This window comes from Thalassophryne amazonica, chromosome 23 (assembly GCF_902500255.1).
Source record: "Thalassophryne amazonica chromosome 23, fThaAma1.1, whole genome shotgun sequence".
NCBI lineage: Eukaryota > Metazoa > Chordata > Actinopteri > Batrachoidiformes > Batrachoididae > Thalassophryne > Thalassophryne amazonica.
Genome location: NC_047125.1, coordinates 29468501 through 29481202, shown reverse-complemented (window position 1 = coordinate 29481202; position 12702 = coordinate 29468501). Strand labels below are relative to the sequence as shown.

The 12702-nt window shown below is 39.9% G+C and overlaps 2 protein-coding genes across 2 annotated transcripts in view; one reads left to right on the top strand and one right to left on the bottom strand.

Moving 5' to 3' along the window:
* Positions 1-255: 255 nt before the first annotated feature.
* On the bottom strand, positions 256-8401 carry tkfc (triokinase/FMN cyclase). Its single transcript, XM_034164904.1, has 17 exons — positions 8342-8401; positions 7550-7739; positions 6819-6923; positions 6528-6715; positions 5999-6077; positions 4676-4765; positions 4290-4324; positions 4132-4216; positions 3956-4045; positions 3717-3833; positions 3334-3453; positions 2722-2859; positions 2532-2638; positions 2344-2450; positions 801-834; positions 623-715; positions 256-522 (listed from the first exon to the last, which is right to left on the bottom strand). The coding sequence occupies exons 1-17, from the start codon at positions 8345-8347 to the stop codon at positions 364-366; spliced, it is 1743 nt and encodes a 580-aa protein (XP_034020795.1). The 5' UTR covers positions 8348-8401; the 3' UTR covers positions 256-363.
* A 2387-nt stretch (positions 8402-10788) lies between these two features.
* LOC117505440 (exocyst complex component 6B-like) overlaps positions 10789-12702 on the top strand; it is a 91031-nt gene continuing 89117 nt past the window's right edge. Inside the window, exon 1 of the mRNA XM_034165083.1 lies at positions 10789-10938. Within this exon, the coding sequence (XP_034020974.1) occupies positions 10850-10938 (89 nt within the window). The 5' untranslated portion in view covers positions 10789-10849. The remainder of the gene's footprint in view (positions 10939-12702) is intronic.

Below are 12702 nucleotides of genomic sequence, written 5' to 3'. Positions count from 1 at the left end.
ATGCTAGCATGACTGGGCTAACGGTTTTGTCCGTACACGGCGTAACATGTTCACGCATGCGATATGACCTGTTGTATTCAAGATGGCAAAATGGTTTTATTTGTCATGAAAATTCAGGTTCAGTACATTTAATGTGGCGATGGAGTATATTATTCTGTACCCACACGTCAACATTTATCGTATAAGTACTTGGAGAAGAAACTTGCTCCAATAGAATAGTTACAAGGAAGGAATGTTAATTTCATTCAAACTCTGGTGTCTCAGGAATGTTACATTTCTCTACATTCATACACAAAGAATTTCAGCTCGCGGATACACGAAACGTGCGCGACAGTTTAATGTCCCCGTCTGGTTAATGCTGGATTACTTCTTTGCCACTAGGACTTCGAGTGCTGCTGTCAAGATGGCGGCGACTGCCACGGCGCCGGGGTCAGGCAGGGTCACCCGCTCAGCCGCGACATAGCTAGCTCGCCCCGCTCTCGCCTTAAGCTTGCAAGTTGACTCCACCCCCAAGGTGGCTTTCTGAAAATAGAGTGCAAGAGGGAAGCAAAACGAGAAGGTGATTGTTGCACGAGGCAGACGGTGCAAACGGAGAAAAGGTCCTCGGAAATCTGTACGCTACCTGCACAGCAGTCTGTAGTACCGCCATCTCGTCACAAGATGGTGCTGTAGTTAGTTTCATCAGCTCATCCACTGCTGGGCACAATGCATCCAACTATAAGTAGTAATAAGAGTGATAAAGTGGTAAAACTGTAAAAATACATGTAACAATTTTAAATAAAAACATTTTTGTTTCTGACCATTGTTCTATCTCCGGGATCAGCACCGCCGTACCTGGAAGACAAACATATGGATTATTTATGTTTAATGTTCAAGTCCAAATATTCTCATTGTATCATTGTAAATATTTGGCATCTTTCTTGGATCAATAACTTTAACTATTAATCATTTTCTGTCAAATTATCCAGTCATTAATTTGTAACACCTCTAAAATTCATAGTGGAAGTTCAGTTTATTTATACAGCGCTGAATCAGAACTTGTCGCCTCAAAGGGAGACACACAAGTGAGATCGAGAACTTATAAACTGTATAAGCACTAGTTCTTATACAGTTTATAAGTTCTAACAGACTGTATAAAGTCTAGCGGTCTTATAGATTGTATCTGGGTACATCTTAGTCATTGTACATCTACAGTAGACCTATGAAGTATAGACCTTACAAATTGTGTAAAGTCAAAACTGTACAGAGTGTACATATAAAGTCTAGAGAGATTACAGATTGTATAAGATTGACACATTACTTCTTGTACAACATCTAGATTTTACACACTGTACGAAGTAATAGACCTTACAAATTGTTAGAGCCCGACCAATATATCGGTATAAGCCCTTTTCAAAGTATTCACTATCGGCCGAAATTTTGCCGATAGAACGCCGATAATTTCTCATAAACAAAACAGTTACTGAAATAATGTTTGTGTCGGCAATGTAAAATGTCCTTGCACCGTTTGTCCAGTAGATGGAGCTCTGACTCCATTCAACTGAGAGCTGCTTACACCCCTGCTTAAATGTGTTCATCACCGGCCCCCGTAGTTCGCTGTCACACTGCACCGATTGGCTGACAAAAGCATACAAGTAAGTTTATAAGGATCTATATCCTTATCCTGAACCTATATCTAAGTTGCAGCAACAAGAGGTACAAGATCAGATGTATTTCACAACTCTTTTTAAGGATATGTATTTGCTAATTTCACAAAGGTTTATTTTTTTTATTGCATTTTTTGAACTTGAAAATTCTTCTCTGTTATAAAGTTAATCAATATGAGGACAAAGTTTCAGCTTCTAGCTCATACCTTTTTTGTTAAGGGTCCAAAAAAGAACATTTTATTCATTAAGAAAAATAACCGGCTGATTTATCGGCTATCAGCAAATCGGCCGATTTATCGATTATTGGCATTTTTTTCATCCAAATATCGTTATCGGCATCGGCCTCAAAAAAATCCATATCGCCGGGCTCTACAAATTGTATAAAGTTGTAAAGTACTATAGACAATTATACATTTAATGTATTGAGTAGCTCAGAGTGGATCATAGAAATGATACTGTTTAAATATCACTTGCACTATATTTCAATTTGATATTCAAAGAAAAGACCTTCAACAGAAAGTCGACACATTTTACATAAAAATATGAAACAGAGGGACTTCTGACAGACATTTTATTGGACATCTTCTCAGGGCGACTTGACACTTGCTGAATGATTATTATTAAGTTCACCATGAGGAAAATATCTTGTTTTTCTTTTCTACATCATTATCCTTTTTTAAATGTATTATTTCCACACCTCCTCATGGCCTGTGTCCCAGCATGCATTGCCCTGGCCCAGGCTGCAGCATTGCTCTGCCTCTCGCTCACATGACCAGCTGCCGTCGTCAGGAATAGACTGTACAACTGACACATGAAACAACATGCATATTTTGGAAAAACACCAAAACCCATCTATCTTTATTCTCAAACAAGAGGACAGAGTACCGCCCCGGACGTCCCGCCCATTTTCTCCTGCACCAGTCCCGCGAGGATGGACAGCAGTTGTCCTGGGCACCCTGGGACCGCATGATCCTGGAGCCACTCCTGAATGGCTGAGTGAACATTTTCCGACTTTTAACAAAGATGCTTTCGATGCTTGACAAGTTCAGTGCTCGTGTTGATTATGCTATCTTACCATTAGCCGCCTGTGCATGAGTATTCCCGCAGTCTCCGTCTCCGGCAGCTCGGTCCAGGGAGTTGAGTTCCCCCTGCTTTTTCAACAGTGTGGAACAGATCGTCTCTACAACTTTGCGCATTACAGGACTCAGCAGCCCTGGAAGGTAAAGAAATCAGACAGTTCAAAGCCAGAAGAACAAAGTCCAAATGGACCATGTCCAACTTCATGTTATTTACACAGACACGTAATCTGAGCGAAATGTAGGGCGCAGGGCAGGACATCAGGAGATCAGGAGCCCACCTGTGTAAGGTGGAGCTGAATACTGCATGACATAAATGGCAGGAAAACTCCACGCTGAAGTTGAGACCAGGGTTTCCTGGTCTACAGTGCAACAACTTTCTGCTGCCAACACATAATACCAATGAGTATGGCGCCTGACTATGCCTCATTCTTAGACTAAGTGCAATTATACTTCCTACTTCCTCAACATGTTCTGTTTCATTCAGCAGTAATGGTTAAAGTGTCCCTGATTGGACGCCGGATTGTTGTGCAGTCTGAAGTTAGCAAGAGGTTGAACGGTTGCTTCAAACACTACGGTAGCCATCTACCCTCAATAACGAGGAGACTAACCTTCAGAGCGATCCTCATCTCCCGGGTGTGTGATCACGGTTGGAGGTTCTGTGATGTAGCTTCGTCCGCTCGCACAGCCACTGCTCAGGTTGGGCCAGGCGGGGGCGCTGGTTGTAGCATCTGAATGTTAGAGTTTGGTTTGAGTCTGGGTAGAAGTAAAACCACTTCTTAACTATGAGGTGGTTCAAGGATTCTTTAGGATGCCTCCTGGAGACCTTCCTTTAGAGGTTTTTCTAGGGATGAGAGGAGATCCCAGAACATACTGGAGGTAGTTATTCTGTATTATATGTGACCTGGGAAGACTGTGTTTTCAGACCCCAAGAAACTGTTATGTTGTTACAAATTTAAAAAATATATATGTAAATATTTGTGTGTATTCTTACCAAATAGTCTCAATATTTCCTTGTTAGTTTTCATTAGGGTTAGGGACACGCCCGCCATCTCCAGTGATGTCATAAATGATCCGGCCATCACCCTGGCAACAAAAATCCCACGATTTTCTGTAACCGTAGAGAAAACTGCTCATGTTTCACAAGATCCACGCAAATGCTGTTCATCAAACAAAGGTCAAAGGAGTGAGGAACAAAGTCAAAGGTGAATTTAGTCTCTGAACCCGACTCACCCAGAGTGATGATGGCGGCTCTCGTAACCACACCCACCTCTAGACAAGACAGAGCGCCGAGGTTGTTCACACACAAAACCACGCTGTCGCCTGGATGAAGAGCAAAAAATAAAAAATAAAAAAGCCTCAGACTTCCAGCGGCCACGTGTTTGATCACCTGTCACTTACATACACACCTGACTCCAGCGGCACATGTGATTGGCTGACAGGGTTGGTCATGTGGTCAATCATCATTTTTACCACCTCGTCTGCTGATGACACCTAATTTTTTTTTTTATTAAACATTATAAACACATTTCAAATTTAGATGTTTACTGAATGTAAAATATGTCACCTTTGATCTTTTAATTCCTGCTTCACCGTGGATACCTGCAAAAAAACAAAACAAAACAAAAAAAACAATGTACAGTTTCTACAAACATCACCATCCATCTATAATCAATCTGTTCAAGTTCAAGCGTGAGTTTGTTTGCTGACGGTGTTAAAGGTGTGTGTGCATGAATAGGAATGTAATGAATATACTGTACAAAAACATGCGTCTAAATGTACTTATAATAAGTGGACCTGGCAACACTATTCACAGTAAGCAAGATCACGAACCTCCAGATTCTAAATTTGCAATAATTTATCAAAAGTTATGTTGTCTGATGTGGAATGTATCATAAAACGTGATGCAAACTGTTCTGTTTTGTTTTCTTATCCTCCTGCGGCGTCCCTCACCTAGTCCCAGCTCCATGTCTCCTGGCTGCAGGACAAATGATGGCGGACAGCCTGGAACGCTGCAGGGCGACAGACTCACCCCGAGTGTTCCTGCAACCAACACAGCTCCAGGTAATAATGATGATAATGCACTTTCAGGTTCATATGTCAAATATCACAAGTTAAAACATCACAAATAGCAAAAAGATACACACTCTAAAACATAAAGGCTTTATAGAAATTAAATTCAAACATATCTTAATGATAAAGATCCAAAAAGTTGTAGATTTTCATTTAAAATATTTAATTGCATTTGACTTTACAGGAGTTTTTTTTTAATTATTATTATTATTGCAGCCAGACACATCCCCAGTTTTGCAATATGAGAGATATGACCTACACAAACATCTGCAGACTGTCAGCATAACAATGGAAGTCAAGCCCACGGCTACAAATAATCTGAACAGGGAGTGCTACACAATAATAATGATAACACCATTGGACCCAGAACAAAACCTTGGGGTACGCCATACAAAACTGCTGACAATTCAGATATCATGCCTCTGTAATGCAGGCATTGGGATGTTTCTGTGTAGGCTCTCAGTTGTCCAGGTGGTTTCCATAGTAGAGAAGCTTGAATCTTCGACTGGACTGGGTTGCTTGACGCGAGGACGTTTCGCTTCAAATCGCAGAAGCTTCCTCAGCTAAAATTCTTGCTCTGGTAGTCTGACTTCTGTCTTGACTCTTGTAGAGAAGAATAATCAATAAGTCACAAAAGCTGGAGTTTTAAACCTAACCAGACCCCTCCTACCGAGAGGGATCATTGGGATCAACCTGACAAGGAACATCTCTGAAAAAAATAGAGTGATTAACTCTAGTCAAGGCTGCACTTTAGAGCAGGTGACAACAACAGAGCCCGAAACAAATCCTTCACCACTAGTGTGTCCAGTTTCTGTTGTGATATGCCATAAATGTCGACTGAAAAGGATAAAAAACATCAGTTTGCTGAGCAACCATTTTTTCTAGAACCTTTGGAAAACAGTAAATTTGAAATAGGTCGGTCAGTTATCAGCTGTGCAAACATAGTTCTTAAGAAGAGGTTTTAATCACAACAAACAATGCGCAATAAGTTTGCAGTATCCATCAGCATACAGGGTCAACCAGAGGTCGTTCCTTAGCTTAGCTGGTGTAGGCTCAATAGGACGAGTAGTACATCTAAGAACCATCACAATCTCAACCAGATTCTGGAGATAAATATCATCAAAGTTGGTTGGTAACAGTTTTAGTCCTGAGGGCCATTCGATGACACGACAGGAGGGACGAGTTAGTGAAACACAGACTCACCAATCCCCTTCAAAACCTCTGTCACCATGGAAACAATCTGGTTCAATGAGCAGCCATCTTCTGCCAAGGCGCCTGCCAGCTGTGAGAAGGAGAAACCAGATTTTCAAAGGTTGTTGAACAAAGCAGCAATGAAAAATAGTTGTATTAAAAGAAAAATCTGTATGTTTTATTGTAATATTGACAAATCTCAGAACTTTACCACTTCAACAGCTGATATTAAACATTTAATACGTAAAATCAGCAAGTGTTGCTTGTTACCTAGCATCACTTGCTAATGCTAGCCACATGTGACAACATTTATAAGACTTTTTATTTTTAAATTAGCATTTAATATTTGAAAACATATTTCCTTGACTGTTCATTGATTGTTGGATATATTTATTTGCTCATTATGTTTAGGTATTATACACTTTTTTTTAATAAATTGGATTTTTATTATTTAATCAGTTTTTAAATTGAACTCTTGTATTTGTGTTATTGCAGGAAACAGACTTCAGTCAACCTCCTAAAAAAGATTTTTACCGCTGACCTTGTGTATGAAGATGGTGCCACATAAGCCCCGCCTCCCGGCCTTACTGGGCTGCTCAAAGGCGCAGTCCTCTGCCACAATCACCATATCCACTGTGATGCCGTGGTTTCGGGCCTGCTCTGCTGCCAACCCAAAGTTGAGGCGATCGCCGGTGTAATTCTTCACAATGAGAAGAACCCCAGAGGCTCCTGGGAGGGACAGAATCATTTAACGGGAAAAACCTGGAATGACCGTTGAACACGAATCCTCAGAAACGCATCGCACAAAAAGCAAAACTAAAGCGCCCATCACCTGCGCGGTGCAAGCACAGAATAGCAGCCAGGATGCTAGCAGGAGGCGGAGATGCAAACACGCCACCCGCTACAGCCGCTGACAACATACCAGCACCTACGTAACCTGCAGAGAGACGGAGGGAGCAAACCGTTAAAACAGTCACGTTGTCCAGCTTTTTAAGGAATTTATAGGTCAAAATTTTGAAATGTTGGTTAATAGTGTGTTTAGGGCAGAGATGTGCGCTGTACCGAGTCCCCCTCTAGTTTTTGTTTTCTATAAACTGATACAACTTTATCTTATTTAATGAATAAGATATTTATGATTTAATAAAACTCAAATAACACTGTCATACTTCCACACAACCGTGCAGAAAAGATTTTGCATGAACGTAACTGAAGCAGACACTTCTTCATTCTCTCTCTGTCGCTCTCCAAATATGGATACTTTCAAAGTTATGTGTATATCTTGAAATGAGCTTGATGATCAGTTTCTTTCATTTCCACAGCCGCGGTCTGGTGGCCGCCAAGACCGCGGCTGCTTCTGTTATATCGGTGCATCGAAATGCATTGATTAGATGTCGCTGGTTGAGAATGTGATCACTGTTAGGAACAAAAAAACATGTATTTTTGTTTAATGTGCTGATTCCACACCAGCTGTGTGAATATTTTAATTTGTAAACTTGGGGGGTGCGTTGTATTTATCTGCTCACACTCTGGGTGTATATCATATATACATGAAATGAAGCGTACCCCCGTGTGCCGGCTCGTGTCCTGACCCTCCTCCTGACAGCAGGGCCACTTTGCCCCTCAGACTGTCCAGGTCGGACCGGAGCACGACCCTGTGACCTTTCAGCAGGGACAGGCCTCCGCAGGCCCTCACGAGGCCGCACAGCGCTTCGTCCACACAGCTGTCCACCGAGTTTATCAGCTTCCTCTGGGGCTAAAAGACAGATGCAGAGAGCACAGCCCCTAGTGTTGCAATGTGTAAGTTCAAGCTGCAATATCTACCTCCACCTAACCAACAAAGGGCCCCATTCTGTTACCCTTTGAACTTTGTGATGTCATAAGTTGAGACATTGAGAAAACAAAAACATGTCAAGTTGAAAAATAGCATAAAAGGAAAGTGTAAATAGATTCACATATTCATGGGCTACATGAACATGATTATCTGATTTGTTTCTTGGTTTCTGGGGCTGAATTTGGCCCCCAGGCCTTCAGTTTGACTTTAGTAATTTGACTCGATAGACAATGTTTGCATCGTGCATCATCTGTGAATGACGTCATTGGAAAAGCCATGAATTATCAGTCCACATATGCAGTTGAATCCACAGTTGCACAAACTGTAGTTTTACAAAAAAAAAAAAAAACTATTTCCGAGATGATTCAAAGTGGACTCTGATCCTTTTATTGACAAATACACACAACAGTGGAATGTTAGCAGGAAACAAAGCTGCTATGATCACTCGTGTCTGTATAATGTTCTGTACAGTTCAGTGCAAACATTCTGCAAAGTTTTTATTTTTAATAACATTATTGTTTTACCTCCATTCTTCACTTTTCTCGTCTTCCGACAGCAGGTTGGAACTACAGCGTCAAGTCATCCAGCAACAGAAGGCAGCAGGAAGTATAGATTTCTCCCCCCTTCACAATAAAAGCATCTGCGCTGTTTGCGTGTTTCTCGTAGTTACAAGACGATGATATGATTTCTATATTCGTCATTGTGAGTTAACAGCTAATCCTGGTGTGAAAGTGCTGTTGATCTCTCATTGATGATTTAACATGATTTAGTATTTCATAATGATGACTCATCCATTGAGGCTGAGTCAGGTCAACTGGACGTTTCAGGTCAACTTATGACTCACATAAGTACGAGATTGGGTATTAACATTTCATTGATCAAAATATTAAACTTGTGGTAATTATGAGTTTGGACCCTATTTATGGCTATTGTGATTTGACATTCTTGACTTAGTTACAAGTTAGTATTTAATAATTATAACCATCATTGTGACTTAATGCTTTATTAATGACATCTCATATTTTTGACTTAATTATGACATAATACTGTTCTTTAATACCTCAGTTATAACTTAACGTGTAATTGTGGAAGTTTCCACCCCATTTATGGTGTTTTTTTTTTTTTCATTTATATAGCGCCAAATCACAACAGAGTTGCCTCAAGGCGCTTCACACAAGTAAGGTCTAACCTTACTAACCCCCAGAGCAACAGTGGTAAGGAAAAACTCTCTCTGAGGAAGAAACCTCAAGCAGACCAGACTCAAAGGGGTGACCCTCTTCTTGGGCCATGCTACCAACATTATTTTGATTTGAGATCTAACTTATGGCTTAGTGTCAAATAATTATGACTATCTCATAAGTGTAATGATTATGAGACTTAAGACACCATTTATTACTTAATATCTCATACTTGTGTTTTTGTGTCTCAGCTGTGACAATCACAGAGAATTAACACTTCAACTTACAAAATCATATTTCAATCAATCAACATTTATTTATATATCCCTTTACAGCAGCCACGTGGTGTCCAAAGTGCTTCACAGTAAAATCAGGGAAGAAGAATTAACAAAAAACATTTTTATGTTTTAGTACATAATTGTAATTTAATCTGGCATACGCGTGTCTCATGGACAATTATGATTTACTGTCTCATAAATGTGACTCATTCTGAGTTAACACCTCGTTCATGACTCAGCACCTCGTATTTATGACTTAGTATTAGATAATTATAACTGACTATCTCATACGTGTGACTCATTTGGAGTTAACACAATTTGTATCTCAGCATCTTATATTTATGACTTATTATTAGGTAATTATGGCTTACTATCTCATAAATGTGACTCATTCGAGAGTTAACACCTCCTTCATGACTCAGCATCTCGTATTTGTGACTTAGATTACTGACTATCTCATAAGTGTGACTCATTGGGAGTTAACACAATTTGTATCTCAGCATCTCATATTTATGACTTAGTATTAGGTAATTATGACTTACTATCTCATAAATGTGACTCATTCTGAGTTAACACCTCATTCATGACTCACCATCTCATATTTGTGACTTAGTATTAGATAATTATTACTGACTGTCTCATAAGTGTGACTCATTGGGAGTTAACACAATTTGTATCTCGGCAGCTTATATTTATGACTTAGTATTTGGTAATTATGACTTACTATCTCATAAATGTGACTCATTCTGAGTTAACACCCCGTTCATGACTCAGTATCTCGTACTTGTGACAGTATTAGATAATTATAATTGACTATCTCATACGTGTGACTCATTGGGAGTTAACACAATTTGTATCTCAGCATCTTATATTTATGACTTAGTATTAGGTAATTATGGCTTACTATCTCATAAATGTGACTCATTCTGAGTTAACACCCCGTTCATGACTCAGCATCTCGTATTTGTGACTTAGTATTAGATAATTATGACGAATTATGTCATAAGTGTGACTCACTGGGAGTTAACACGTTATTATTACTTGATATACCTCATTTCTGAATTTGTATGGCATAGTTATGACTTCCTGTGTCATAAGTATGACTAGTGTTGACACATAATATCTCATATTTATGATTGAATATCACATTTATGACTAACTATCCCTTAGCTGTCACTATCGCTATGATTTAATGCATCATTTATAACTTAACATCTCATATTTGACTTACATTTACATAATTAACGCTTCATGTGTGGTTGAACCTTTGCCAAAGAGGCAATGCTTTCTACCTTGTTTGTTTGTTTTTTTTATTTTCTTAGCAAAATGTGTCCTAAACACGAACAGATTTCCCAAAAAATTTAGTGTAGGCGAATTATTATTATTATTAATATTAGTTAGCGGAACTGCGCTTGTTATTATTGCTACTCTGGGTGACTTGACTATTGCTCCGGCAGAACACCGCTCGCCGGGGCTGCCCCGCTGAACATATCGAACATCCCACGGCCTGCGCCCCCTCCCCTTTGTGACGTCGAGAGATCCAGTCTGATCGGCATCGTCCGAAGCAACATGCAGGATGGCTAATGTGGAAACAGCCGCCGAACACGAACGAATCCTTCGGGAGATTGAGAGCACCGACACCAACTGTATTGGACCGACCCTGCGGTAAGATCCGGCCAGTGTCAACGGCAGCCCCGCGTAGGGAGACTGAGGGAGTGCGGCTAGCTGTGGTTAGCGTCAAGTTAGCAACTCCTCCCGTACTCCAGACGCTTGCTGAAAACTTTAACCCCCGGGCTTCCATTATCGGACAGCTAGCAGGTTAACGTTAGCTCAGCCTCTGTACTCACTTTTTGACATTATCGACACTATCGTGGAAACCTGAAGGAACTCTTCGGGTTTTTCTTATTTTATTAGCGTCATGTAGGAGGCGCTGTTCTTTGTTTTGAATTTGCTACAGCTCATTCAGAGGCGTTTCGGCAACTTAAGCTAACGTTAGCTCGCTAATTGTTGTTCTCCGGGCAGGTGTGAGAACTCAGAATGAACTAAACCTTCTGACGTTGACAGCTGGCTTCTGCGTTTGTCAACAAAGTCTGACAGCTTTTTAGCAGGTCCCTCTAATTGTTTTGTTATTGACTTTTAGCTGCTTTGCGGTTAGCCGAGCCAGGAGGAGAGCGCTGCGGCTTGTACTGAAGATATTTATTTGGTCTGTTGCACAGACAAAACAATCCAGATTTCAGCTGGTGTTTATTATAATCTGCAAATTATTTTACTTAATGATTTTTGCAATTATAAAATTACATCCTGACACATACATATTTTTTGGAGTGTCCATACCAAGTTTCGGGAATAGTAAATTTACTTACTCATTTGGCTTATCTACTTATTGTGGTGACAGCAGAAGCACCTCATCCCACACTTCCCTATCCTTGGCCAAGTCAGATGTGTGTGTGTGTATATATATATATACAAACTAAAGCATTACAACTTTACACAGAGAATAGCCGATGGTGGAGAAATTATAGTTTAAAATGTCACTGATAGCACCTTCAGCCTGAGCCAATATAAATGTGGGTAATGTATAACACAAGAAAGCAGCAGAAGATGGTGAACGATGCTAGAAATAGGGGTGTAACATACAACTTCCTCACTGTTTGATATGAAACACGGTTTCAACATTACGGTATAGTTCAGAGCTTTCCTCTTGTAGATACAGAACAAAACACTGGTTTAATTTTGCATCTTGTCACTTGAAAGGATCAGTAAAATGCTTGAGGATCATCAGTTTCTGCTTAAGGATTTTCATTGTATTTTTCACAACCTAATTAAAAATAAACATCTAAACATGACAATAAAATCAAGAGGTGGTTTTGTTTTACTCTTTGAGTTGTGCAGTTTGAAGTAGTGAATTGAAAATACATTTTACGGAAGAACATATATATTTACCTTCAATCACGTTCTTGTGTTCTTTACCGAAAGTTCATGACCATAGGTGAGGATAGAAGCAGAATTCGACTAGTAAATTGAGAGGTTTGCCGTCTGGCTCAACTCTTTCTTTTTTTGTGTGTGTACTGGTTTTAAACCATGTTGTCATAACGTAGCCTTTAAACTCCAGTTTGTAGTTTCACATAACTTCATCTACGCTGGACTAATGTCACCCCCTCGTTGACTTTCAAATGAGGATGGTCAGAATTCTCTGTACGTTTCGTTACCTTCAGTCCTGTGGATTATTACTTGGTAGTATAGCTGACTATATAAATAAACTCAATTGAATTTTTAGGATGTCAACACAATTGTGAAATGGGTGCATTTCCATTAAATGATGTTATACAACTATTGTGTTTTGTCCTCTCGCAATAACTGTCACTCCACTAGCTGTGGTGAGGGATGTGCAAATTTGGCTAAATATTGACATTTCATTGTTTCTCTTGA